We start from the raw sequence: 24,177 nt of genomic DNA on the forward strand, positions 1-24,177 counted from the left end.
TCGGAAAATGGCGCAAAACGTACGCCACTTTTATTGGACAAGCTTGTGAATTTTTTTTAACCCCCTTAGATACAAGTAAACCTATACATGTTTGGTGTCTACAAACTCGCACCGACCTCAGGCATCATACCCATACATCAGTTTTACCATATAGTGAACACCATGAATAAAAAATCCCAAAAACTATCCCTTTTTTTTGCAGTTTTTCCGCACTTGGAATTTTTTTGCTGTTTTCCAGTACACCATATGGTAAAACGTATGGTTTCATTTAAAAGTACAACTTGTCCCGCAAAAAACAAGCCCTCATATGGCAAGATTGACGGAAAAATAAAAAAGTTACGGCTCTCGGAATAAGGGGAGCAACCCCGGGGCTGACGGGGTTAAAGGGATTTCCTTTCTTCATCGTTCCTTATGGGAGACCCAGACCATGGGTGTATAGCTTCTGCCTCCGGAGGACACACAAAGTACTACACTCAAACGTGTAGCTCCTCCCTCCTAGCATATACACCCCCTGGTAGCCAGTCCTAGCCAGTTTCAATGCTTTGTGTTCACATTGATCTGTCCAAAGGTGATGCAGATGCTAATGATTTGATTGCGTCCATTATATTTGTACTGGACCTCAATCCGCCTGTATCAGGGGAGTATCCCCCTCTGGCAGAAAGGCATCAGTATACCTTAAAGAGAACAAGGAGTGTGTTCCTTAACCACTCCAGTTTTCAGCCCACTGTGACCAAGCCCAGAGCCTGTCCTGACAGACGCTCACAAAGCGTGGTTCTGATGACTGTTTCCCCCTTCCACCAGAGGTGGTCAAGGAGTGGGCTCATTCACCAAGGGTGGTCCCTCCGGTGTCTAGTATTTCAGCCCGGATAGTTGTATCAGTGGCTGACGGCACCTCTCTAAGGATCCCACTGTACATTAATTCTGTACTGGACCTCAATCGCCAGTATCAGAGGAGTAACCCTCTCTAGCAAAAAGGCACCAGTTTACCTTGCCTAAGAGAACAAGGAGTGTGTTCCTTAACCACTCCAGTTTTCAGGCCACTGTGACCAAGCCCAGGGTCTGCTCTGGCAAACGCTTCCCTAAGCGTGGGGACCGTTGTATCAGTGGCTGATGGCTCCTCACTTACGGCTTTGCTGTCCGCCAGGTTGTCCTTCTGGCCAAATCTGTATGGAGGCGGCAGGGGCCTCGTTCTCCCCAGCTCTTGCAGCAGTGCGGCTTTCAAAGCCATCTCTGCTTCTCTGGAGGAGATGCATTCCCTCACAGGGACTCTTTGCCCGAAATGGTTGCCTTAACTTCCAGACTTCAGTCTTTTCATCCTATGCCATGTCTGCCATGCTGGAGACTCTCACCGCACTGCGGTGGCCTCGGCTAATTTACTCGCTATCCGCAAGCTCCTGTGGCTTCGGAAGTGGAGGGCGGATGCTTCTAAAGAAGTTCCTTGCTGGGCTCCCTTTTGCTGGGACCAGACTATTCGGGAACAACTGGATGAAATTATTAAGGAAGCTCTTGGCGGAAAGAGTTCTTCCATGTAACAAACCTAAACCAGGAAACCTGTCCAGGGCAGGAATCAGTCGAGGTTTCGTTCTTTTCGTTCCTCCATCTGATCGTTCTCTAAGCCCTCGGCCTCGTCTACTGGCACAGCCAAGGATCGTAAACCCAAATGGCGCACGAGAAGACCGCAGGAGATGCTGCCACTAAGTCGGCCTCCTCCTGGCTTTCTGGCCACGCCAGCAACGTCCTTGGTCGGTGGCAGGCTCTCCCACTTTGGCGACGTATGGTTTTAACACGTCTCCGATCAGTGGGTGCGAGATACCATCTCCCACGGCTACAGGATAGAATTCTATCCAGCCCGCCAAACAGATTTTTTCTGCAACTCCCCCCTGCTCCAAGGCCGCCGCCTTCTCACAGGCTGTGGCATTCTTGCAGGCCACTGGAGTAATTGTGCCGGTTCCCGACTGGGAACGGTTGTGAGATTTCTGCTTAAATCTATTCCTAGTACCCGAAGAGGGCGATGCCTTCCGACCTGGATCTCAAGCTTCTCAAGCATGTTCAGGTGCGGCATTTTCGCATGGAGTCTCTGCGATCAATCAATGACCCAAGGAGATTCCCTAGCATCCATCGACATCAGAGATGCCTATCTGCATGTGCCAATCGCAGTTTCACACCAGCGTTGGCTACGTTTTGCAATCAGAGTGGTCCAATTCGTGGGTCTTCCCTTGGGGGTTAGCCACGGCCCCTCGAGTATTCTCAAGGTCGGGGCAGCTGTGATTGCGGTCCTGCACCTCTAGGGGTTGGCAGTGATCCTTTTGTCCTGGACAGCCTTCTAGTCTGGGCTTCATCCAGTGCAAACTGTTAGCGGAGTGCCTCGCTCACTCTCGCCACTCTAACCAATTCGGGTGGTTTGTCATTCTGTCCAAGCCCACTCTGACTTCGACCCAGAAGTTCATATTCCCAGGGACGCAATTCGAGACTCTGTCGGCACTTGTGAACCTGCCCTTAGTCAAACAGCAGTCCCTCCGCTGGCGGTCGACGTCGTTCCATCAGGCACCTAATACAGGTGCTGGATCAGATGGTGGTGTCAATGGAAGCGATTCCCTTGCCCAGTTCCATCTGCGTCCTCTGCGGCTGGATATTTTCCGCTGTTGGAACAAGCGGACTTCCTCCTTCCACGGGGTGGTGGCTTCGCCATAGACCAGGGGCTCGTTTCAGTGGTGGCTTCGGCCCCTCTGTCTCAGGGACGCTCCTTCCTGGCTCCGTCCCGGGTGATCCTCCCCAAGATGCTAGTCTATCCGGCTGGGGAGCAGTATATCTCCACTATGGAGCGCAGGGCACTTGGACTCTGTCCAAATCAGCCCTCTGGATCAATGTGCTGGATATCAGAAATGTGTTTCTAGCTCTCTAAGCCTTTCACCATCTGTTGGCGGCCAGGCGCATTCGAGTCCAGTCAGACAATGCTACAGCGTTTGCCTACATCAACCTCCAGGGCGGGACACTCAGCCGCCTGGCAATGTTGGAGGTTCATCGCATTCTTCAGTGGACGGAGGACTCCTAGTCCACCATATCCGCAGCCCACATCCCAGACGTGGAAAACTGGGAGGCAGATTGTCTCAGCCGTCAAACCGTGGCTCCATGATCCTCAGGTTTTTGCGGCAAACGCACTGGTTCAAGTTTGGTCCCAGCTTCGTCTGTCTTACGTGTTTCACCCTCTAGTTCTTGCCCAGAGTCCTGCGCAAGATCAGAAAGGAGGGCCGTCGGGTCATTCTCATTACTCCAGACTGACCCAGGCAAGCTTGGTACCCTGACCTGCTCCGTCTGTCCGTAGAGGTGCCATGGCATCTCCCGGACTGTCCAGACCTTCTCTCACGAGGTCCGTCTTTCCGCCAGAATCTGCTCAGATTGACGGCGTGGCGTTTGAGTCATGGATCTTGACGACTTCTGGTATCCCTCCTGAAGTCATCTCCACTATGACTCGAGCTCGGAAGTATCCTTTGGCCTTTTGGCCTTGCCGACCCTCCTGTCCCTTCTACAGTCCGGTCTGCAGCTAGGACTATCCCTCAATTCCCTTAAGGGACAGGTCTCGGCTCTGTCAGTGTTGTGCCAGCGGCGTATCGCCCGGCTGGCCCAGGTGCGCTCCTTCATGCAGGGCGCATCTCACATCAGTCCGCCTTACCGGCGGCCCTTGAAGCCCTGGGACCTTAATTCGGTCCTCACGGCTTCCGGAAACCCCCCTTTGAGCCTCTTAGGGAGGTTTTCTTTGTTTAGTCTTTCACAGAAAGTGGTATTTCTAGTGGCCATAACTTCCCTCAAGAGAGTCTCTGTTTTGGCTGCACTCTCTTCGGAGTCCTCCCTTCATCAAGACAAGGTGGTTCTCCGTCCGACTCCGGATTTTCTCCCTAAGGTGGTTGCTGCTTCCACCTTAACCGGGGCATTTTCCCTGCCTTCCTTTTGTCCGGCTCCTGTTCATCGCTTTGAAAGGGCGTTGCATACTCTGGATCTGGTGCGGGCGCTCCGGATCTATGTGTCTCGCACCGCTGTTCTTAGGCGGTGCACCTCTCTTTTGTGCTGACCGCTGGTCAGCGTACGGGCCTCTCTGCATTTAAGCCGACCCTGGCTCGTTGGTTTAGGTCTGCCATTTCCGATACCTACCAGTGTACTCAGTGCCTCTCCCACCGGGGATCAAGGCACACTTGACCAGAGCTGTCGGTGCCTCTTAGGCTTTCAGGCCCAGGCTACGGCTCAGCAGGTCTGTCAGACTGCCACTTGGACCAGTCTGCATACTTTTTCAAAGCACTACCAAGTGCATGCTCTTGCTTCGGCAGATGCGAGCTTGGGCAGACGCATCCTTCAGGCGGCTGTCGCCCATTTGTGAAGTGAGGTTTCGCCTACTTCTCAGTTTTTCTGTTTATTCCCACCCATGGACTGCTTTAGAACGTCCCATGGTCTGGGTCTCCCATAAGGAACGATGAAGAAAAAGAGAATTTTGTTACTTACCGTAAATTCTTTTTCTTATAGTTCCGACATGGGAGACCCAGCACCCTCCCTGTTGCCTGTTGGCAGGTTTCTTGTTCCGTGTGTTATCACCGGCTGTTGTTGTAGACAGAGGTTCCGGTTGTTCCTGGTTTTGCTCTGTCTCTACTTGTGGGTGGATGTCCTCCTTCAGCTTTTGCACTAAACTGGCTAGGACTGGCTACCAGGGGGTGTATATGCTAGGAGGGAGGAGCTACACGTTTGAGTGTAGTACTTTGTGTGTCCTCCGGAGGCAGAAGCTATACACCCATGGTCTGGGTCTCCCATGTCTGAACTATAAGAAAAAGAATTTATGGTAAGTAACAAAATTCTCTTTATTTCAATCTTTCATGACTATGTCCCCGTGTGGCAGCTCTAGGTGACCAGGAATCTAGAAATGGACAGGAATAGCCCTTTATTGGAGTAAAATATTAAGTTTTGCTTGAAACATTTTAGAACTTTTCTTCTTAATTGAAACAAGGCTGTTTATTTTCATTATATAGATGTATAGCTTTTTGATTAAATCAGGTCTTGGCTATATACTGTGTTGATTACATTAGTAACTTTCTATAGGTATAAAGTTGACAAGTCTGAAACATGGTTATCTTTAATAATAATTATGCAAATTTTCAATTTTTACTCAGGGAAACAATTATTTTAAAGCTGGAAATTATGATAAAGCTATTGAATGCTATACAGGAGGCATGAATGCTGATCCATACAATGCAGTCCTGCCCACAAATCGAGCATCTGCTTTCTTTAGGCTAAAGAAGTAAGTGTTTTGCATTGATGGTGTTTGTCCTGAACAAGCTGACTGATTCAATTTGCTTTCCATATGTTTCCTTTTTTTTTCTTATTTTTAGGTATGCTGTTGCTGAATCAGACTGCAATCTGGCCATTGCTTTAAACCGTAATTACTGGAAGGCTTATTCTCGCAGAGGAGCCTGTCGTCTGGCATTGAAGAACTTCCAAGGAGCAAAAGAAGGTTCTCTAATGTTTTTTCTAAATTCCCATACGTTATCTATGAGTAGTGATTGCTACTATTGTATTTTTTCTGAAAATAAGCCCTAGCAGAATTTTTTAGCTTTTTTGGAGTATGCTTTTAATATAGGCCCTACTCCAAAAATTAGCCCTACATGCACTATAATAGTATCCTGAAATAGGGCATGGACAGTCCTTTTGCAATTTGTAACATTTATTGGTGTGCATTGCCCTGTTGTGTTACTATAAGTCCTGGAAGTTTAGTCACATGCTGGCTAGTTAATGGAAAATGAATATTCACTCTTTTCCCTTCCACCCCTCTGTGACGGCATCAGTGACTGTAACATGTGTTAATGGTAAATGAATATTCAACCCTTGCCCCTGCCCATAATCCCACCCACCCCTCTGCGCCGCCATCAGTGATTCAGGCAAACTGCAGGATCGCAGCACAATTTTTGGACTGGCCAGCGGCTCTCCTCACTTCAGGTTGACAGCGGCATAGAAATACATGCTGACACGCTTGGGTCAGAAGAGCCGCTGGCCAGTCCAAGCATTGCGCTGTGATCTTCAGGCCGTAATATGGCAGTCTGACTTAATCACTTATGCCGCCACAGAGGAGTGGGCGGAAATATGGGCAGGGGGAAGGGGGTGAGTATTTTCATTAACACTTGTTCCAATCACTAACGCCATCGCAGAGGAAGGGGTTGAATATTCATTTTCCATTAACGGCGACCCAATCACTGATGCCAATACAAAACATCCCCTTAAAATAAGCCCTAGCACATCTTTTGGAGCCAAAAATAATATTAGGCCCTGGTTATTTTCATGGAAACAATAAGTATTTATAACTACTTTTATTTGCTGTTAATAAGACTGAAAATTGTTTGTGAAGACAGATCTGGCCATCAAGCAACTTTCTGAAAAAGAAGTAGTAATAAAACGAAGTATAGTATTAAACAACATAGTGACTTGCATTTACTGGTGATTCTTGTATTTGGAGGAAAATCTTAGTCATGGCAAAAATTTGGAGACAAGCAGCAAACTTTGTAATAACCAAAATTTGTGTCAGTGTTCTTAGATTTTCTAGCTATACGTTTCTGTGGATTCTGAAGTACAGTTAGGCTATGTTCACACAGGGCTTTTTTTGTTAAGTTTTTTTTTTTTTTTTTATCCTGACCAAAACCTGATCTTAAGGCAGGAAATCTCCTTTAAGTCATCTGCGTTTTTGGTGAGTTTTTTATGTGTTTTTTAGTTGTTCTTTGGCTGCAAATTTGGTGCGGATTTGCTGCTTTTTTTTTCTCCAAAATTGGTTGTATCAATGAAAAAACGCAGCAAATCTGCAGCAAAGAATTGACATGCTCATTCTTTAAAAACCTGACCAAAAACGCAGGTATTTGACAAAACCGTCAGGAAAAATACCTGATGTGTTTGTGTGTGTGCGTGCATGAGATTTCAGAAATCTCATAGACTTTATAGGTACTGTAAAAAGCCGCTTTTTATTAGCATGGATTTGCATAAAACCAAGGCAAATCTGCACCTAAAAAACGCAGCAAAAACTTGCCAAAAAAGCCCTGTGTGAACTTAGCCTTATTGGCATTTTTTAAGTTTTAACACTTTTATTGACCTATAGATCAAATTTATACAAAGACTCAATATTTACAGAGTTCATTCTTATGACGTCTTCAATTCGCGCGCTCTGGGCCATATCATGAGTATATTTCATCCTTGTAATTGTTCTGTTTTTGATAAAGATTATGAAAAGGTCTTAGAATTGGATCCAAACAATTTTGAAGCCACAAATGAGTTAAAGAAAATAGCCCTGGTGAGTTGTTTTTTTTTTCTATCAATTAATTCACTTTGCTTTGCTTATAATAGAATATATTTTCATTCACTGTTGCATATAGCAGTACACATTGGGGCAGAGTCATCAAAGTGTTTACACCAGTTTTCTGGCGTGATTCTGCCAAAATGGCCGGCGCTGGGGAGGAGCCATGGGTGGGGCAGAGTGTGACTACGCCTGCCTGTCAAAGTGACAAAAAAAAGTCTGTTGCACTCTGAAATGCTAAAGCATGCAAACCATGAATGTAAAAATATAGACATTCGTTACTGCTTAAGGAAATCTAACAAAAATTGAGATATTTAGAATACAAAAATGGCCAATTTTTATATCTGCCCAGTAGCATGACTCTATAACTGCATGACTGCATATTGGGAGTGTCGTCAGTTTTTTTTTTTTTTTTTTTTTCCCTCTAGGTTCTGGGGTCATGCCTTCTGACTGTGCACCCCTCTACCATTAGCCAGCCACATATGATTTTATTCTCTATAGCAGGTTCCTACTTGCCCATACACAGAAGGTTTTTAACCTAGAGAGAGGCGTTAGAATAGGTACCCAGTATATGAGATATGCCTTGACGTGGCTGCTGGGCAGATATTTAGCATACAAAAATGGCTGTTTCTATATCTCATTTTTTTCTTAGATCTCCTTAAGCAGTAATGCATGTCTATATTCTTACATTCATAGTTTGTGTGCTTTAGCATTTCATAGTGCAACTGTCTTTTTTTTTATATTATATGTGATGTTCAGTTTTGCACCTGTTCAGACTGCATGTTGGAAGTGCCATTAGTTGTTTTTTTTTTTTTTGTCAAATAAATTAAAAGTGATTGTATCTTTTATGCCAGGAATGCTACTTAAATCCACGCATGCCACAGTGAAGATGTGCCAGATTTATTAAGTGGCATGTGCCTCTTAGGCTGCTTTCACACTGTTTTTTTTAACATGCGTCATGAACGTTTTTTTGCTGGAAAAGTGGATCCTGTTTTAACAAAGAAAAATGCTTGCAAACGCATGTGTTATTTTGCAGGATCCTGTCACTTGAAGTTTATGGGTGGGCATTGAAGTCATGTGATCAAGAGTGAGGGGAACTGAACGTGGTAGACTGGGAGCCGGCATCTTATAGCTGCGGATGCTGGTAACCAAGGTAAACATCGGGTAACTAAGCAAAGTGCTTTGCTTGGATACCCTATATTTACCTTGGTTGCGAGCGTCCACAGCTGCTAGGAGTCGGGCTGCCTGCTCCCTGCACACGTAACCAAGGTAAACATCGGGTAACTAAGCGAAGCGCTTTGCTTGGTTAACCGATATTTACCTTGGTTACGAGCGTCCGCTGCTCTCAGGCGAGGGAGAGAGGGAGGGGGAGAGAGGGGAGGGGAGAGAGAGACTGATCACGTCAGGCTGGTTTCTGGCCATGCTCAGTAGAGCAAGCAGGGTCCTGTCTATCAGCATTCCAGCGTTCACATGCGTTTGCGTGTACTATAGTCAGGATCCAGTGAAAAACAGTATTTGGACGCAGCTCAAAAACTCTACAAGTAGCGTTTTTGAAAAAAGTTAAAAAACTGCAAGTCGCTGGATCCTCACTATAACGCACGCAAATGCATGTTGACGCGACTCCATTGCAAATGCATTGAAATGAAAACGCATTTGCACTGGATCCGTTTTTGCGTTAAACGTTCATGACGCATGTTAAAAAAGCGTAATGTGAAAGCAGCCTTAATAAGTTTCGCCCATCGTACTGTAACAAGCTCTTCATGGAGACTGGATTGTGCATAGAATCCTAACCAGTATGCTGTCATTAGCTGAGCTTCTATTCAGACTTTAAAGAAGCCATGTTGTATCTATTGGCGTTAATAAAACCATTCGTATGTATATTTTAGGAACTTCAGGCATCACCTAGTACATTACAGGAAAAGGAAGAAATTGGTGAAAACATTCAGGAGGAAAGTTCAGAATTATGTGAAGAAGAGCGAATTCGTATAGAAGCTCAACAGTTGAAGCAAAAAGCCATTGTACAGAAAGATCTGGTAAGTTTTATCACTGTTCACACATTAAAGGCCTCAATACGTAATTTTATCAACTAATCAGCCTTCAAGTGAGGGAGTCATATGACCTAACCAGGATTTCTTTTAGGCTACGTTCCCCTGGTGAGGTTTTGGTGAGAAGCATTTTACCGTTACAGAGACATGTATTGATTTATAGAAATCTCCTGCCCACTGCGCTACTTCTTTATGCTGTATAATCTGACCTGCGGAGCGTGTTTCAAATCCGGAACATGTCAACGTCTCTTGTGGGTACGCTGAATTTTCTGTGTAGCTTTCCCCATAGACTTTAGATGCAGGAAATCTGCACGTAAAAACAAAAAACACGTGAATTTTTAGTGGATTTCCGTGGCTGAAAGAAATAATAAAAACGTATATAATCCACACCTAAGAATATCAATAAAGTTTTGTTAAAACCAAATACCAGGTGATTTCAAAAACAAATCCGCTTTATGGCATACCACACAGACAAAAAAAACAGCAGCTTTAAAAACGCGATAAAAATGCATGTTAAAAAGCTGCCCACAAAACTGCAATGAAAAAGCACAATTTACATAATAGGTGCAGAAATTGCACACAAGGAGTATTTGGTGAGGTTTTTTTTTTACCTCAGTATTTGTTAGTCCCTGTGCACACGTTGAGTATTTGCTTAGTTTTTTACCTCAGTATTTGTAAGACTACGTGAACACAATGAGTATTTGGTGAGTTATTCACCTCAGTATTTGTAGCCAAAAATAGAAGTGGAACAATGAGAGAAAAAAAGTATAATAGAAAAACAGGCACCACTTCTGTATGTATTACCACTCCTGGTTTTGGCTACAAATACAAATAAAAGAAAAAAACTCCCCAAATACTTAACGTGTGCACGTGGCCTTAGCCTAGGGCCACACGAGCATATGGCATACGATGTGAGAGCATTGGATGCAATATACTAATGACCCTCTGCTCCTGCGATCGTGGTCTGAGTGTCATGCAACTGTGATCCGATCCTGCGATGGGATAACAGATGCAGAACAGAGGGAGGGATGAATCTTTCCATCTCCTCTATTGTCAGCATACATTGAGTATGTAATCGGAGTGCAGTCCGATGTTTCACTCCACCCATACAAGTCTATGAGTGGAGTGAAATATCGGACTAATTACAGCTCTCGCATACACTGAGAACATTTCGACTATGTAATCCGAGTGCAGTCCGACGTTTTACTCGCACCCATAGACTTGTATGGGTGTCAGTGAATACGGCTCTCACATACATTCATAGCATGCTGCGATTGATTTCTCTGTGCGATTCCGCCTGAGGGGAAAAAATCAAATTTATCATTTTTTTTTTTACATTTTTTAAAAAATTGTTTAAAAGAACTGAAGTCCTCAGTGGTTGATACCTTTTAATGGCTAACTGAAAAGATGGTAATAATAGCAAGCTTTCGAGACTACTCATGTCTCTTCTCCAGGCTCTATATAACACAAAATGTGAAGAGTCACATATTTATACACAACAGGACATAGAATCGTGCAGTAAATAAAACAAGTTATTTGAAGCAGAACTATCAGTATGGGAAGAGGACAAACTTTTGTAGCCATAAATATTGCTGCAGTTCAGTGTGAAAGTTTTAATTTAATTTAATTTTTTAATTTTTCATAATCGCACTCCACTTGTTCGATTTTACTCGTCGTGTGTCCTAGACCTTAGAATCACAGCTACAGCATCAATATCGACATTAAATTGTGCAGACATTACTGCAGTTTCCATGTCCTACCTGCTGCAGATGTCAAATCCTCAGCTCCAGTAAATTTTTGATTAAAGATCTGCATAAAATAAGAGAAAAAAAATCTATTGTACAACGTTAGTACTATATTCGGTATTGATATTCACTGCGTTTCTGACCCATGTGAGTGTACCCTCAGGACTCCGATAGAAGTGGTTATTTATCATCCCACTAATCGGGCCTTTGTGCTGTGGGTGTAATTGTAACTAATACAGTCATATGAAAAAGTTTGGGCACCCCTATTAATGTTAACCTTTTTTCTTTATAACAATTTGGGTTTTTGCAACAGCTATTTCAGTTTCATATATCTAATAACTGATGGACTGAGTAATATTTCTGGATTGAAATGAGGTTTATTGTACTAACAAAGTATGCAATCCGCATTTAAACAAAATTTGACCGGTGCAAAAGTATGGGCACCCTTCTCAATTTCTTGATTTGAACACTCCTAACTACTTTTTACTGACTTACTAAAGCACTAAATTGGTTTTGTAACCTCATTGAGCTTTGAACTTCATAGGCAGGTGTATCCAATCATGAGATAAGGTATTTAAGGTGGCCACTTGCAAGTTGTTCTCCTATTTAAATCTCCTATGAAGAGTGGCATCATGGGCTCCTCAAAACAACTCTCAAATGATCTGAAAACACAAAGATTATTCAACATAGTTGTTCAGGGGAAGGATACAAAAAGTTGTCTCAGAGATTTAAACTGTCAGTTTCCACTGTGAGGAACATAGTAAGGAAATGGAAGAACACAGGTATAGTTCGTGTTAAGCCCAGAAGTGGCAGGCCAAGAAAAATATCAGAAAGGCAGAGAAGAAGAATGGTGAGAACAGTCAAGGACAATCCACAGACCACCTCCAAAGACCTGCAGCATCATCTTGCTGCAGATGGTGTGAATGTGCATCGGTCAACAATACAGCTGTAATGCCTGATAGGAGCCACAGACTCAGACTGGCTATAAGGGGAATCTAGAGAAAAGCCACTCACAAAGCAGGACCCCAAGAACCCTGCAACCCTTTAACCCCTTTGCAGGGATTTTGAATTACACAGAGCCTCAGAGATCGCTACCTGTGGTAGACTGTAGTCCGTGGTCGTCAGGCAGGGTCAAAGTCCAGGAGATGCAAAACAGGAACAGAATCTGCAGGCAGGGGTGTAGTGAGGAGACAAAGCAGGGGTCAAATCCGGAACTGGCAGCAAGGTAGAAAAACGACCGGCAGGAGGGTAGTCAAACAACAAGCAAAGGTCAGCGCACATGAATCACAATACAAACAGCACATGAGCCAGGAGAACAGAACTATCACTGGCAGTAGTCATGTGACCGGAGGGGGAATAAGAAGGGTGTGGTGTCTTCCCATAGGCTGCAGGTGAATGTTGGCCACTTCAGCCGGGAGACACACGCCACCTACAGTCAGCCAGTGGTACTGCAGATTCCAAGGAAACCCAGCCTAGTGGTTGAGCGGAGCCTGTGCTCTGCAGAACCTCGGGCACCGACTCCTCTCCCATCACCAGCACTATCCATGGTGGGAACATGGCGTCGTCTGGCAATCGGAGCAGAAGTCGCAGGAGCGGACTCCGGTGGGGACGTGACAACAGCATACTTTGCACAAGGAGAAGCTGTATGGGAGAGTGATGCGAAAGAAGCCGTTTCTGCAAGCACGCCACAAACAGAGTCACCTGAGGTATGCAAAAGCACATTTGGACAAGCCAGTTACATTTTGGAAGAAGGTCCTGTGGACTAATGAAACAAAGATTGAGTTGTTTGGTCATACAAAAAGGCGTTATGCAAGGAGGCAAAAAAACACGGCATTCCAAGAAAAGCACTTGATACTCACAGTAAAATTTGGTGGAGGTTCCATCATGCTTTGGGGCTGTGTGGCCAATGCCGGCACCGGGAATCTTGTTAAAGTTGAGGGTCGCATGGATTCAACTCAGTATCAGCAGATTCTTGACAATAATGTGCAAGAATCAGTGACGAAGTTGAAGTTACGCAGGGGATGGATATTTCAGCAAGACAATGATCCAAAACACCGCTCCAAATCTACTCAGGCATTCATGCAGAGGAACAATTACAATGTTCTGGAATGGCCATCCCAGTCCCCAGACCTGAATATCATTGAACATCTGTGGGATGATTTGAAGCGGGCTGTCCATGCTCGGCGACCATCAAACTTAACTGAACTGGAATTGTTTTGTAAACAGGAATGGTCAAATATACCTTCATCCAGGATCCAGGAACTTATTAAAAGCTACAGGAAGTGACTAGAGGCTGTGATTTTTGCAAAAGGAGGATCTACAAAATATTAATGTCACTTTTATGTTGAGGTGCCCATACTTTTGCACCGGTCAAATTTTGTTTAAATGCGGATTGCACATTTTCTGTTAGTACAATAAACCTCATTTCAATCCAGAAATATTACTCAGTCCATCAGTTATTAGATATATGAAACTGAAATAGCTGTTGCAAAAACCCAAATTGTTATAAAGAAAAAAGGTTAACATTAATTAGGGGGGCCCAAACTTTTTCATATGACTGTATATGTCTGTTTGAGTACAATATCAGTGTCCTTATAACAGCAAGTCTATAAGGGTAGAAAATTATCTCTTGTAGATTTTTTTTTTTTCATGGATTTGCTGCAGCTTTCATTCTTTGCATTTTAAAAACTGAAATCTTAAAGAATTGACATGCCACAGGTATAAAAATCCATAGGATTTTAGGTTTCTCATCCACTTTGCTGCTTGTGTAATCGTCTTTGGTTTTTATGTTCACAAATCGAGACAAAAAAAATCAGCAGCAAATCTGCAAATATCTGAACAAGTCCTTCCAGTGACAGGTGCTCTATACAAACAACATGCAGTGTCCAATTTATTAGGTACTTTTGTATATTTTAGCTCATTGATGAAAATATGTAATCCTCCAATTATAATTAATACATTTTGCCAAATTGGTCATACAATGTTTAGAAGACGTCATTTGAGTGACTTTAACGTTGAGGTAATTGTTTAACCCCTTCACGACCCATGACGGATATATCTGTCATGGATCGTGTGAGGTTAGTCCCTGTCCCCTGCCGTGGGCAGACCTAGGGTGATCCGCGCACATATCAGCTGATTTCAACAGCTGACATGTGTGCCTGCAAGTTACGAGTGGAATCGCTTTCCACCCGCAACTTTTAACCCCTTACATCTTGCTGCCAAAATCTGGCAGCGAGATGTATATGCGCGCGGCCATTATTTTACTTACGTGCGTGATGACGTGACGTCCGGTGGTTGCCATGGTAGCACAGGGTCATGTGATGATGCTTATAGCTAACATGACTCACTTTCTCTCAATGCCGGCATAGTGCCAGCACTGAGAGTAAAGCAGCATATCTGCAGATCTCTGCTCTAGCTGAGATCTACAGATATGGCAGAGCGATCGGATTGTTGATCCATATAACCCCCTAGGGGAACTAGTAAAATTAAAAAAAAAAAAAGTTTTAAAAAAAATAAAAAAAACAATCAAAACCTAAGTTCAAATCACCCCCCTTTTGCCCCATTGAAAATTAAAGGGTTAAAAAAAAATGAAAAAGAAGGGAATTTTGTTTACTTACCGTAAATTCCTTTTCTTCTAGCTCCAATTGGGAGACCCAGACAATTGGGTGTATAGGCTATGCCTCCGGAGGCCGCACAAAGTATTACACTTAAAAGTGTTAAGCCCCTCCCCTTCTGCCTATACACCCCCCGTGCTCCCACGGGCTCCTCAGCTTTGGTGCAAAAGCAAGAAGGAGGAAAAAGAATTAAAAACTGGTTTAAAGTAACTTCAATCCGAAGGAATATCGGAGAACTGAAACCATTCAACATGAACAACATGTGTACACAAAAAAACAGGGGCGGGCGCTGGGTCTCCCAATTGGAGCTAGAAGAAAAGGAATTTACGGTAAGTAAACAAAATTCCCTTCTTCTTTGTCGCTCCATTGGGAGACCCAGACAATTGGGACGTCCAAAAGCAGACCCTGGGTGGGTAAAATAATACCTTGTAAGAGAGCCGTAAAACGGCCTCTTCCTACAGGTGGGCAACCGCCGCCTGAAGGACTCGTCTACCTAGGCTGGCATCCGCCGAAGCATAGGTATGCACCTGATAGTGTTTCGTGAAAGTGTGCAGGCTCGACCAGGTAGCCGCCTGACACACCTGCTGAGCCGTAGCCTGGTGCCTCAAAGCCCAGGACGCGCCCACGGCTCTGGTAGAATGGGCCTTCAGCCCTGAGGGAACCGGAAGCCCAGCCGAACGGTAGGCTTCGAGAATTGGCTCCTTGATCCACCGAGCCAAGGTTGATTTGGAAGCCTGTGACCCTTTACGCTGGCCAGCGACAAGGACAAAGAGTGCATCCGAGCGGCGCAGGGGCGCCGTACGAGAAATGTAGATTCTGAGTGCTCTCACCAGATCTAACAAGTGGAAATCCTTTTCACATTGGTGAACTGGATGAGGACAAAAAGAAGGTAAGGAGATATCCTGATTGAGATGAAAGGGGGATACCACCTTAGGGAGAAATTCCGGAACCGGACGCAGAACCACCTTGTCCTGGTGAAAAACCAGGAAAGGGGCTTTGCATGACAGCGCTGCTAGCTCAGACACTCTCCGAAGTGAAGTGACTGCTACTAGAAAAACCACTTTCTGCGAAAGGCGTGAGAGAGAAATATCTCTCATTGGCTCGAATGGTGGTTTCTGAAGAACCAGCAGCACCCTGTTCAGATCCCAGGGTTCTAACGGCCGCTTGTAAGGAGGAACGATGTGACAAACCCCCTGCAGGAACGTGCGTACCTGTGGAAGTCTGGCTAGGCGCTTCTGGAAAATCACAGAGAGCGCTGAGACTTGTCCCTTAAGGGAGCCGAGCGACAAACCCTTTTCCAGTCCAGATTGAAGGAAGGACAGAAAAGTGGGCAAGGCAAAAGGCCAGGGAGAAAAACCCTGAGCAGAGCACCACGACAGGAAAATTTTCCACGTCCTGTGGTAGATCTTGGCGGACGTTGGTTTCCTAGCCTGTCTCATAGTGGCAATGACGTCTTGAGATAACCCTGAAGACGCTAGGATCCAGGACTCAATGGCCACACAGTCAGGTTGAGGGCCGCAGAATTCAGATGGAAAAACGGCCCTTGAGATAGCAAGTCTGGTCGGTCTGGTAGTGCCCACGGTTGGCCGACCGTGAGATGCCACAGATCCGGGTACCACGACCGCCTCGGCCAGTCTGGAGCGACGAGGCAGTCGGCCCTGATCTTGCGTAACACTCTGGGCAACAGTGCCAGCGGAGGAAACACATAAGGGAGCTGAAACTGCGACCAATCCTGAACTAAGGCGTCTGCCGCCAGAGCTCTGGGATCTTGAGACCGTGCCATGAACACCGGTACCTTGTTGTTGTGCCGGGACGCCATGAGGTCGACGTCCGGCACCCCCCAGCGGCAACAGATCTCCTGAAACACGTCCGGGTGAAGGGACCATTCCCCTGCGTCCATGCCCTGGCGACTGAGATAATCTGCTTCACATTCCAGGCGTGGAAAACTGGGAACTGCAGAGATGGTGGAGGCCGTGGCTTCCACCCACATCAAAATCCGCCGGACTTCCTGGAAGGCTTGCCGACTGCGTGTGCCGCCTTGGTGATTGATGTATGCCACCGCTGTGGAATTGTCCGACTGAATTCTGATCTGCTTGCCTTCCAGCCACTGCTGGAACGCCTTCAGGGCAAGATACACTGCCCGTATTTCCAGAACATTGATCTGAAGCGAGGACTCTTGCTGGGTCCACGTACCCTGAGCCCTGTGGTGGAGAAAAACCGCTCCCCACCCTGACAGACTCGCGTCCGTCGTGACCACCTCCCAGGATGGGGGTAGGAAGGATTTCCCCTTCGATAATGAAGTGGGAAGAAGCCACCACCGAAGAGAAGCTTTGGTCGCCTGAGAGAGGGAGACGTTCCTGTCGAGGGACGTCGGCTTCCTGTCCCATTTGCGTAGGATGTCCCATTGAAGTGGACGCAGGTGAAACTGCGCGAACGGAACTGCCTCCATTGCTGCCACCATCTTCCCCAGGAAGTGCATGAGGCGCCTCAAGGGGTGTGACTGGCCTTGAAGGAGAGATTGTACCCCTGTCTGTAGTGACCGCTGCTTGATCAGTGGAAGCTTCACTATCGCTGAGAGGGTATGAAACTCCATGCCAAGATATGTCAGCGATTGGGCCGGTGTCAGATTTGACTTTGGAAAATTGATGATCCACCCGAAACTCTGGAGAGTCTCCAGGGTAGCGTCGAGGCTGTGTTGGCATGCCTCTAGAGAGGGTGCCTTGATCAACAGATCGTCCAAGTACGGGATCACCGAGTGACCCTGAGAGTGGAGGACCGCTACTACAGTAGCCATAACCTTGGTGAAAACCCGTGGGGCTGTTGCCAGGCCGAACGGCAGTGCCACGAACTGCAGGTGTTCGTTTTCTATGGCGAAGCGCAAGAAGCGCTGGTGCTCTGGAGCAATCGGTACGTGGAGATATGCATCCTTGATATCGATCGATGCAAGGAAATCTCCTTGGGACATTGAGGCGATGACGGAGCGGAGGGATTCCATCCGGAACCGCCTGGTCTTTACGTGTTTGTTGAGAAGTTTCAGGTCCAGGACAGGACGGAAAGACCCGTCCTTCTTTGGGACCACAAACAAGTTGGAGTAAAAACCGTGACCCTGTTGCTGAATAGGAACCGGGACCACCACTCCTTCTGCCTTCAGAGTGCCCAGCGCCTGCAGAAGAGCCTCGGCTCGCTCGGGAGGCGGGGATGACCTGAAGAATCGAGTAGGGGGACGAGAGGTGAACTCTATCTTGTAACCGTGAGACAGAATGTCTCTCACCCAACGGTCTTTTACCCGTGGCAGCCAGGTGTCGCAAAAGCGGGAGAGCCTGCCACCGACCGAAGATGCGGAGTGGGGAGGCCGAAAGTCATGAGGAAGCCGCTTTGGTAGCGGCACCTCCGGTGGCCTTTTTAGGACGTGACTTAGACCGCCATGCATCAGAGTTCCTTTGATCTTTCTGAGGCCTTGTGGACGAGGAGAATTGGGACCTGCCCGCACCCCGAAAGGACCGAAAACTCGACTGCCCTCTCCTCTGTTGGGGTATTTTCGGTTTGGGCTGGGGTAAGGATGTATCCTTTCCCTTGGATTGTTTGTTTGGCGAGCGTTTGGATGAAATAATCAATCGGTTGGCAGAAATTGGCAAACTGGTTAAGCGCTTTTTGGAAACAGAATCTGCCTTCCATTCCCGTAGCCACAAGGCCCTGCGGAGTACCACCGAATTGGCGGCTGCAACCGCCGTACGGCTCGCAGAGTCCAGAACAGCATTAATAGCGTAAGACGCAAATGCCGAAGTCTGTGTGGTTATGGACGCCACCTGTGGCGCGGACGTGCGTGTGGCTGCGTCGATTTGCGCTTGACCTGCTGAGATAGCTTGCAGCGCCCATACGGCTGCGAATGCTGGGGCAAAAGAAGCGCCGATAGCTTCATAGATGGATTTCAACCAGAGCTCCATCTGCCTGTCAGTGGCATCTTTGAGTGAAGCCCCGTCTTCCACTGCAAGTATGGATCTAGCTGCCAGTCTGGAGATTGGAGGATCCACTTTGGGACACTGAGCCCAACTTTTGACCACGTCAGGGGGAAAGGGATAACGTGTATCCTTAAGGCGCTTAGAAAAACGCTTATCTGGACAAGCATGGTGATTCTGGACTGCCTCTCTGAAATCAGAGTGGTCCAGAAACATACTCTGTGTACGCTTGGGAAACCTGAAACGGAATTTCTCCTGCTGTGAAGCTGACTCCTCCACCGGAGGAGCTGAGGGAGAAATATCCAACATACGATTGATGGACGCAATAAGGTCGTTCACTATGGCGTCCCCGTCCGGAGTATCAAGATTGAGAGCGGCCTCAGGATCAGAATCCTGATCAGCTGTGTCCGCATCATCAACTAGAGATTCCCCCCGCTGAGACCCTGAACAATATGAGGATGTCAAGGGAATTGTCAAGCGAGCTCGCTTAGTCGGTCTGGGGCCGGGGTCTGTGTCAGAACCCTCAGCCTGGGATCCATGAGACACCCCAGGAGGACATTGTTGGTCCAACTGAGGTGGGCCAGGGGACAAAGATTCAACAGAGTCCCTGTGCTGAGATACCGGCCTGGACTGCAAGGCTTCTAGTATCTTAGCCATAGTCTCAGAGAGTTTTGCAAACTCTGTCCCCGTCACCTGAACAGTGTCAGCAGGTGGCTCCCCCTGGGCCCCCCTTAGCAGAGGCTCTAGCTGAGTAAGTGCCACAGGGGCCGAACAGTGCACACAATGAGGGTCAGTGGAACCTGCCGGTAGCGGGGTCATACATGCGGCGCAGGCAGCATAATAAGCCTGTGTTTTGGCACCCCTGCCTTTCGTGGGCGCCATGCTATTATCTTCCCTGAGTAACACAATAGGGTATATAGCCAGAAATCAACTGTGCACCATACAGTGTAAAATATGTATACCATAAACATATAATGTTACACTACTGCACAATGGGGCTAGCACCACAGGTGCTGCTTACCACCCGCTTAAAGCGGTTGTGAGGCCACCAGAGTCCCTGCCTGAGTCTCCCAGACTTTGTCCCCCTCTGTACCGTCCAAGGAGCTGACAGGAATGGCTGCCGGCGTCCTGAGGAGAGGTGGGAGCCGTGGGCGTGGCTCAGAAAGTGCGGGAGCTGGTGCCTGCACTGTGCACAGTGAGGGGAGTGGAGTATGCAAAGCATGCTCCAGCCCTCAGTGCTGCTCGTTCTGTGCAGCGTCCCGCCCTTCCCCTGCCTGTCAGGGCTGTGGGCGGGAGGAAAGGAAACTAGGCCGCAAAAAGCCGGGGACTCTAGTAATAAACGCGGCCGCCGTAAAAGCGCGGCCGGCGCGAAAGTCCCCGGCGCACTACAAGTCCCAGCCGCGGCGCAGTGTTTCCCTGGCAGCGGCGGTTAGTGCGGCAGTCCCTATACATAAACACACTCAGCAGCGCTGAGTGTGTAATGGCACATATTAACCCGGTCAGCGCCGCGGTCCCCGGTGCACTAGCACACCCAGCAATGCTGGAGTGTTGCTGTGCGCGGTCCCCACGGGGACACAGAGTACCTCCAAGTAGCAGGGCCATGTCCCTGAACGATACCCGGCTCCTATCCAGCAGTCTCCCAGGAGTTGTGGATGAAGCACGGTCTCAGTGCCTGGAGACCGATAGGATCCCACTTCACCAGAGCCCTGAGGGGGATGGGGAAGGAAAGCAGCATGTGGGCTCCAGCCTCCGTACCCGCAATGGATACCTCAACCTTAACTACACCGCCGACAAGAGTGGGGTGAGAAGGGAGCATGCTGGGGGCCCTATATGGGCCCACTTTTCTTCCATCCGATATAGTCAGCAGCTGCTGCTGACCAATCTGTGGAGCTGTGCGTGCGTGTCTGACCTCCTTCGCACAAAGCAAAAAACTGAGGAGCCCGTGGGAGCACGGGGGGTGTATAGGCAGAAGGGGAGGGGCTTAACACTTTTAAGTGTAATACTTTGTGCGGCCTCCGGAGGCATAGCCTATACACCCAATTGTCTGGGTCTCCCAATGGAGCGACAAATAAATACACATTTGGTATCGCCACGTTCAGAAATGCCCGATCTATCAAAATATAAAATTAATTAATCTGATCGTTAAAACGGCGTAGCGGCAAAAAAAATCCAAACGCCAAAATTACGTTTTTTGGTCGCCCCAAGTTTTGCGCAAAATGCAATAACAGGCGATCAAAACATAGCATCTACGCAAAAATGGTATAATTAAAAACGTCAGCTTGAGACGCAAAAAATAAGCTGTCACTGAGCCATAGATCCCGAAAAATGAGAACGCTACGGGTTTCGGAAAATGGCGCAAAACATGCGCCACTTTTTTGGACAAACTTGTGAATTTTTTTTTAACCCTCTAGATACAAGTAAACCTATACATGTCTGGTGTCTACAAACTCGCATCGGCCTCAGGCATCATACCCACACATCAGTTTTACCATATAGTGAACACAGTGAATAAAATCTCCCAAAACCTATTGTGCGATCGCACTTTTTTTGCAGTTTTTCCACACTTGGAATTTTTTTGCTGTTTTCCAGTACACTATACGGTAAAACATATGGTTTCATTTAAAAGTACAACTCGTCCCGCAAAAAACAATCCCTCATATGGCAAGATTGACGGAAAAATAAAAAAGTTATGGCTCTCGGAAGAAGGGGAGCAAAAAAACGGAAACCGCCCTGGGGCTCAAGGGTTAAGTGACTAACACAGACTACAGTAACAAATGCACACTTGTAAAATCTGCAGCAGGCAGGCATATGTGACCAGTTCTCTAATCAATGTTTCTTCATCGTTCCTTATGGGAGACCCAGACCATGGGTGTATAGCTTCTGCCTCCGGAGGACACACAAAGTACTACACTAAAAGTGTAGCTCCTCCCTCCGAGCATATACACCCCCTGGATGACAAATCTAACCAGTTTCAATGCTTTGTGTTCAGGAGGTCACACACACACATGCATTCTCTGATTTTTGATTTTTTGATTTCAAAGATTTGGAAGAAAAGCGGGTCCAGTCTGGACTCCCGGCATGTCCCTTCTCACCCCACTGTGTCGGCGGTGCTGTTAAGGTTGACTTTACAAGGCTGGAGCCTTCACATGCCGCGCTCCTTCACCATCCCCTGAGGCTCTGGCTTGAAGTGGGAGCCATCACGGTTCTCTCTGCTTTGCAGGAGACCGGTCTCCATCCGCAGCCCTGTCAGGATCCTGCCGGACGGAGCGCTCAACCCCCCCCCCCCAGGGACATGGCCCTGCGTCTCATAAGCTAAGTATTGAGACGTTATTCAGGGGTCCCTTGTACATTTATTGAGGGGGGAGTGTGTTTGTTAACCTTGCTGTGATTTCCGGCCGGTTCTCTGGGTTTGTCCTGAGAACCGCGCCGAGGGTGCCTGCTCGTCGGCCGCATGTAAAAATCTAGGCCCCGGCTTCAGTTGCGGCCTAGTTTCGTTTTCAGTTCCCCTGCATGTTAGTCATGCAGGGGAACAGTGCGGCGCCGCCCACCGGCCGTTCAGCAGAGGGGAGGACACTCCTCTCTGAGGAGATGTTTCCCTCCCCTGTATCTCTCCTTGGCCCTCTGGTTCCCGCTCTTGGGCTAATCCCCGCCCCCCCTCCTCACTCAAGCGCGATTTTATCAGCGTTCTCTCACTGATCGGCGCTGGCTGCTGCAGCTGCTGCATCCACTGGGGGTCCGAGCTGTGGAATCCGGAGGGCACACAAAAACCGGTCTGGTAAGCCACAACCTCTGGTTGTGGGCTTTATTATACACTCTCAGGGGGTCATTCTAAAGGAGTGTGTTCTTTACTGCAGAGCCTCCACCTCAGCAGCATGTCTGTCACTAGGAGCAAGGCTGCAAAGCTGTACTCTATATGCACTGCATGTCAGCTCATTCTGCCTGAACCGAGCACATATCCACATTGTGATGCCTGCTCTAACATGGTGGTGCCTCAGCCTGGAGCCTCCTCAGGGGTCCCTCCGGCTGCTCCGGCCCCGGTGGCTGAACCCCCGGCTTGGGTAGCATCTTTTTCCAGAGCTATCTCCCAGTCTTTTGCCGACTCCATGGGACAGCTGTCCCGGACTCTGCTGACCATGCATCAGCCCCCTTCTCAGGGCGTCTCTGCTGCTCCGACTCGCTCTGCGGAGCTAACAGAGCATGTTTTAGGACCCCGTCCTCCTAAACGGAGACGCAGGGACTCTTCTCCTTCCTCGTCCCACGGCTCTGATTCACGAGCTGAATTGCAGGGCGTGGAGGATACTTTTACTGTGGGCTCAGACGCTACCTCTATGTACCCCATTGATTTATCTGAGGGTGATGCGGATGTTAGTGACTTGATTGCATCCATTAACTCCGTTCTGAACCTCAATCCACCAGCGTCAGAGGAACAAGCCTCTCTGGTAGAAAAACACCAGTTTACCTCACCTAAGAGAGCAAGGAGTATGTTTTTTAACCACTCCAGTTTTCAGGCCACTGTTACCAAGCCCAGGGCCTGTCCTGACAAACGCTTCCCAAAGCGTAGTTCTGATGACCGTTTTCCCTTTCCACCAGAAGTGGTCAAAGAGTGGGCTCAGTCACCAAAGGTAGATCCTCCGGTGTCTAGAATCTCGGCCCGGACAGTCGTATCTGTGGCCGATGGCACCTCTCTTAAGGATCCCACTGACCGCCAGGTTGACCTTCTGGCCAAATCTGTATATGAGGCGGCCTCGTTCTCCCCGTCCTTTGCAGCAGTGTGGGCTCTTAAGGCAGTCTCTGCTTCTCTGGCGGAGATACATTTTCTCGCCAGGGACTCTATACCCGAGATGGTTGCCTTAACTTCCCAGGCTTCGGCTTTTTCATCCTATGCCATGTCTGCCATTCTGGAGGCTTCTCACCGCACGGCGGTGGCTTCCGCTAATTCCCTCGCGATCCGCAGGATCTTGTGGCTTCGAGAGTGGAAAGCAGACGCTTCTTTCAAGAAGTACCTTGCTGGGCTCCCCTTTGCTGGGTCCCGGCTGTTCGGTGAACAACTGGATGAAATTATTAAGGAAGCTACTGGCGGGAAGAGTACTTCCTTGCCACAAACTAAAACCAGGAAACCTGTCCAGGGCAGGAACCAGTCGAGGTTTCGTTCCTTTCGTTCCTCTAACTGGTCATTCTCTAAGCCCTCAGCTTCGTCCACTAACTCAGCCAAGGATCGCAAACCCAGCTGGCGCGCGAAGCCGCGTCCTCAGAAGAACGGAGGAGCCGCTGCCACTAAGGCAGCCTCCTCTTGACTATCTGGCTGCGCCAGCAATGTCCTTGGTCGGTGGCAGGCTCTCCCACTTTGGCGACGTGTGGTTTCAGCACGTCTCCGATCAGTGGGTGCGGGATATCATCTCCCACGGCTACAGGATAGAATTTTCTTCCAGCCCGCCAAACAGATTTTTTATGTCCACTCCCCCCTGCTCCAAAGCCGCCGCCTTCTCACAGGCCGTGGCATCCTTG

General features: G+C 47.7%; 1 protein-coding gene across 2 annotated transcripts in view; it reads left to right on the forward strand.

The window, feature by feature from the left end:
* Positions 1-24,177, forward strand: part of RPAP3 (RNA polymerase II associated protein 3) — a 205,862-nt gene that overhangs the window by 69,238 nt on the left and 112,447 nt on the right. For both annotated transcript variants that reach the window (XM_075344953.1, XM_075344955.1), the window contains 4 exons: positions 5,151-5,278; positions 5,370-5,491; positions 7,239-7,309; positions 9,199-9,345. In XM_075344953.1, the coding sequence (XP_075201068.1) occupies positions 5,151-5,278; positions 5,370-5,491; positions 7,239-7,309; positions 9,199-9,345 (468 nt within the window). The remainder of the gene's footprint in view (positions 1-5,150; positions 5,279-5,369; positions 5,492-7,238; positions 7,310-9,198; positions 9,346-24,177) is intronic.

The sequence above is a fragment of the Anomaloglossus baeobatrachus genome, chromosome 4, assembly GCF_048569485.1.
Source record: "Anomaloglossus baeobatrachus isolate aAnoBae1 chromosome 4, aAnoBae1.hap1, whole genome shotgun sequence".
In the NCBI taxonomy this organism is placed as follows: domain Eukaryota; kingdom Metazoa; phylum Chordata; class Amphibia; order Anura; family Aromobatidae; genus Anomaloglossus; species Anomaloglossus baeobatrachus.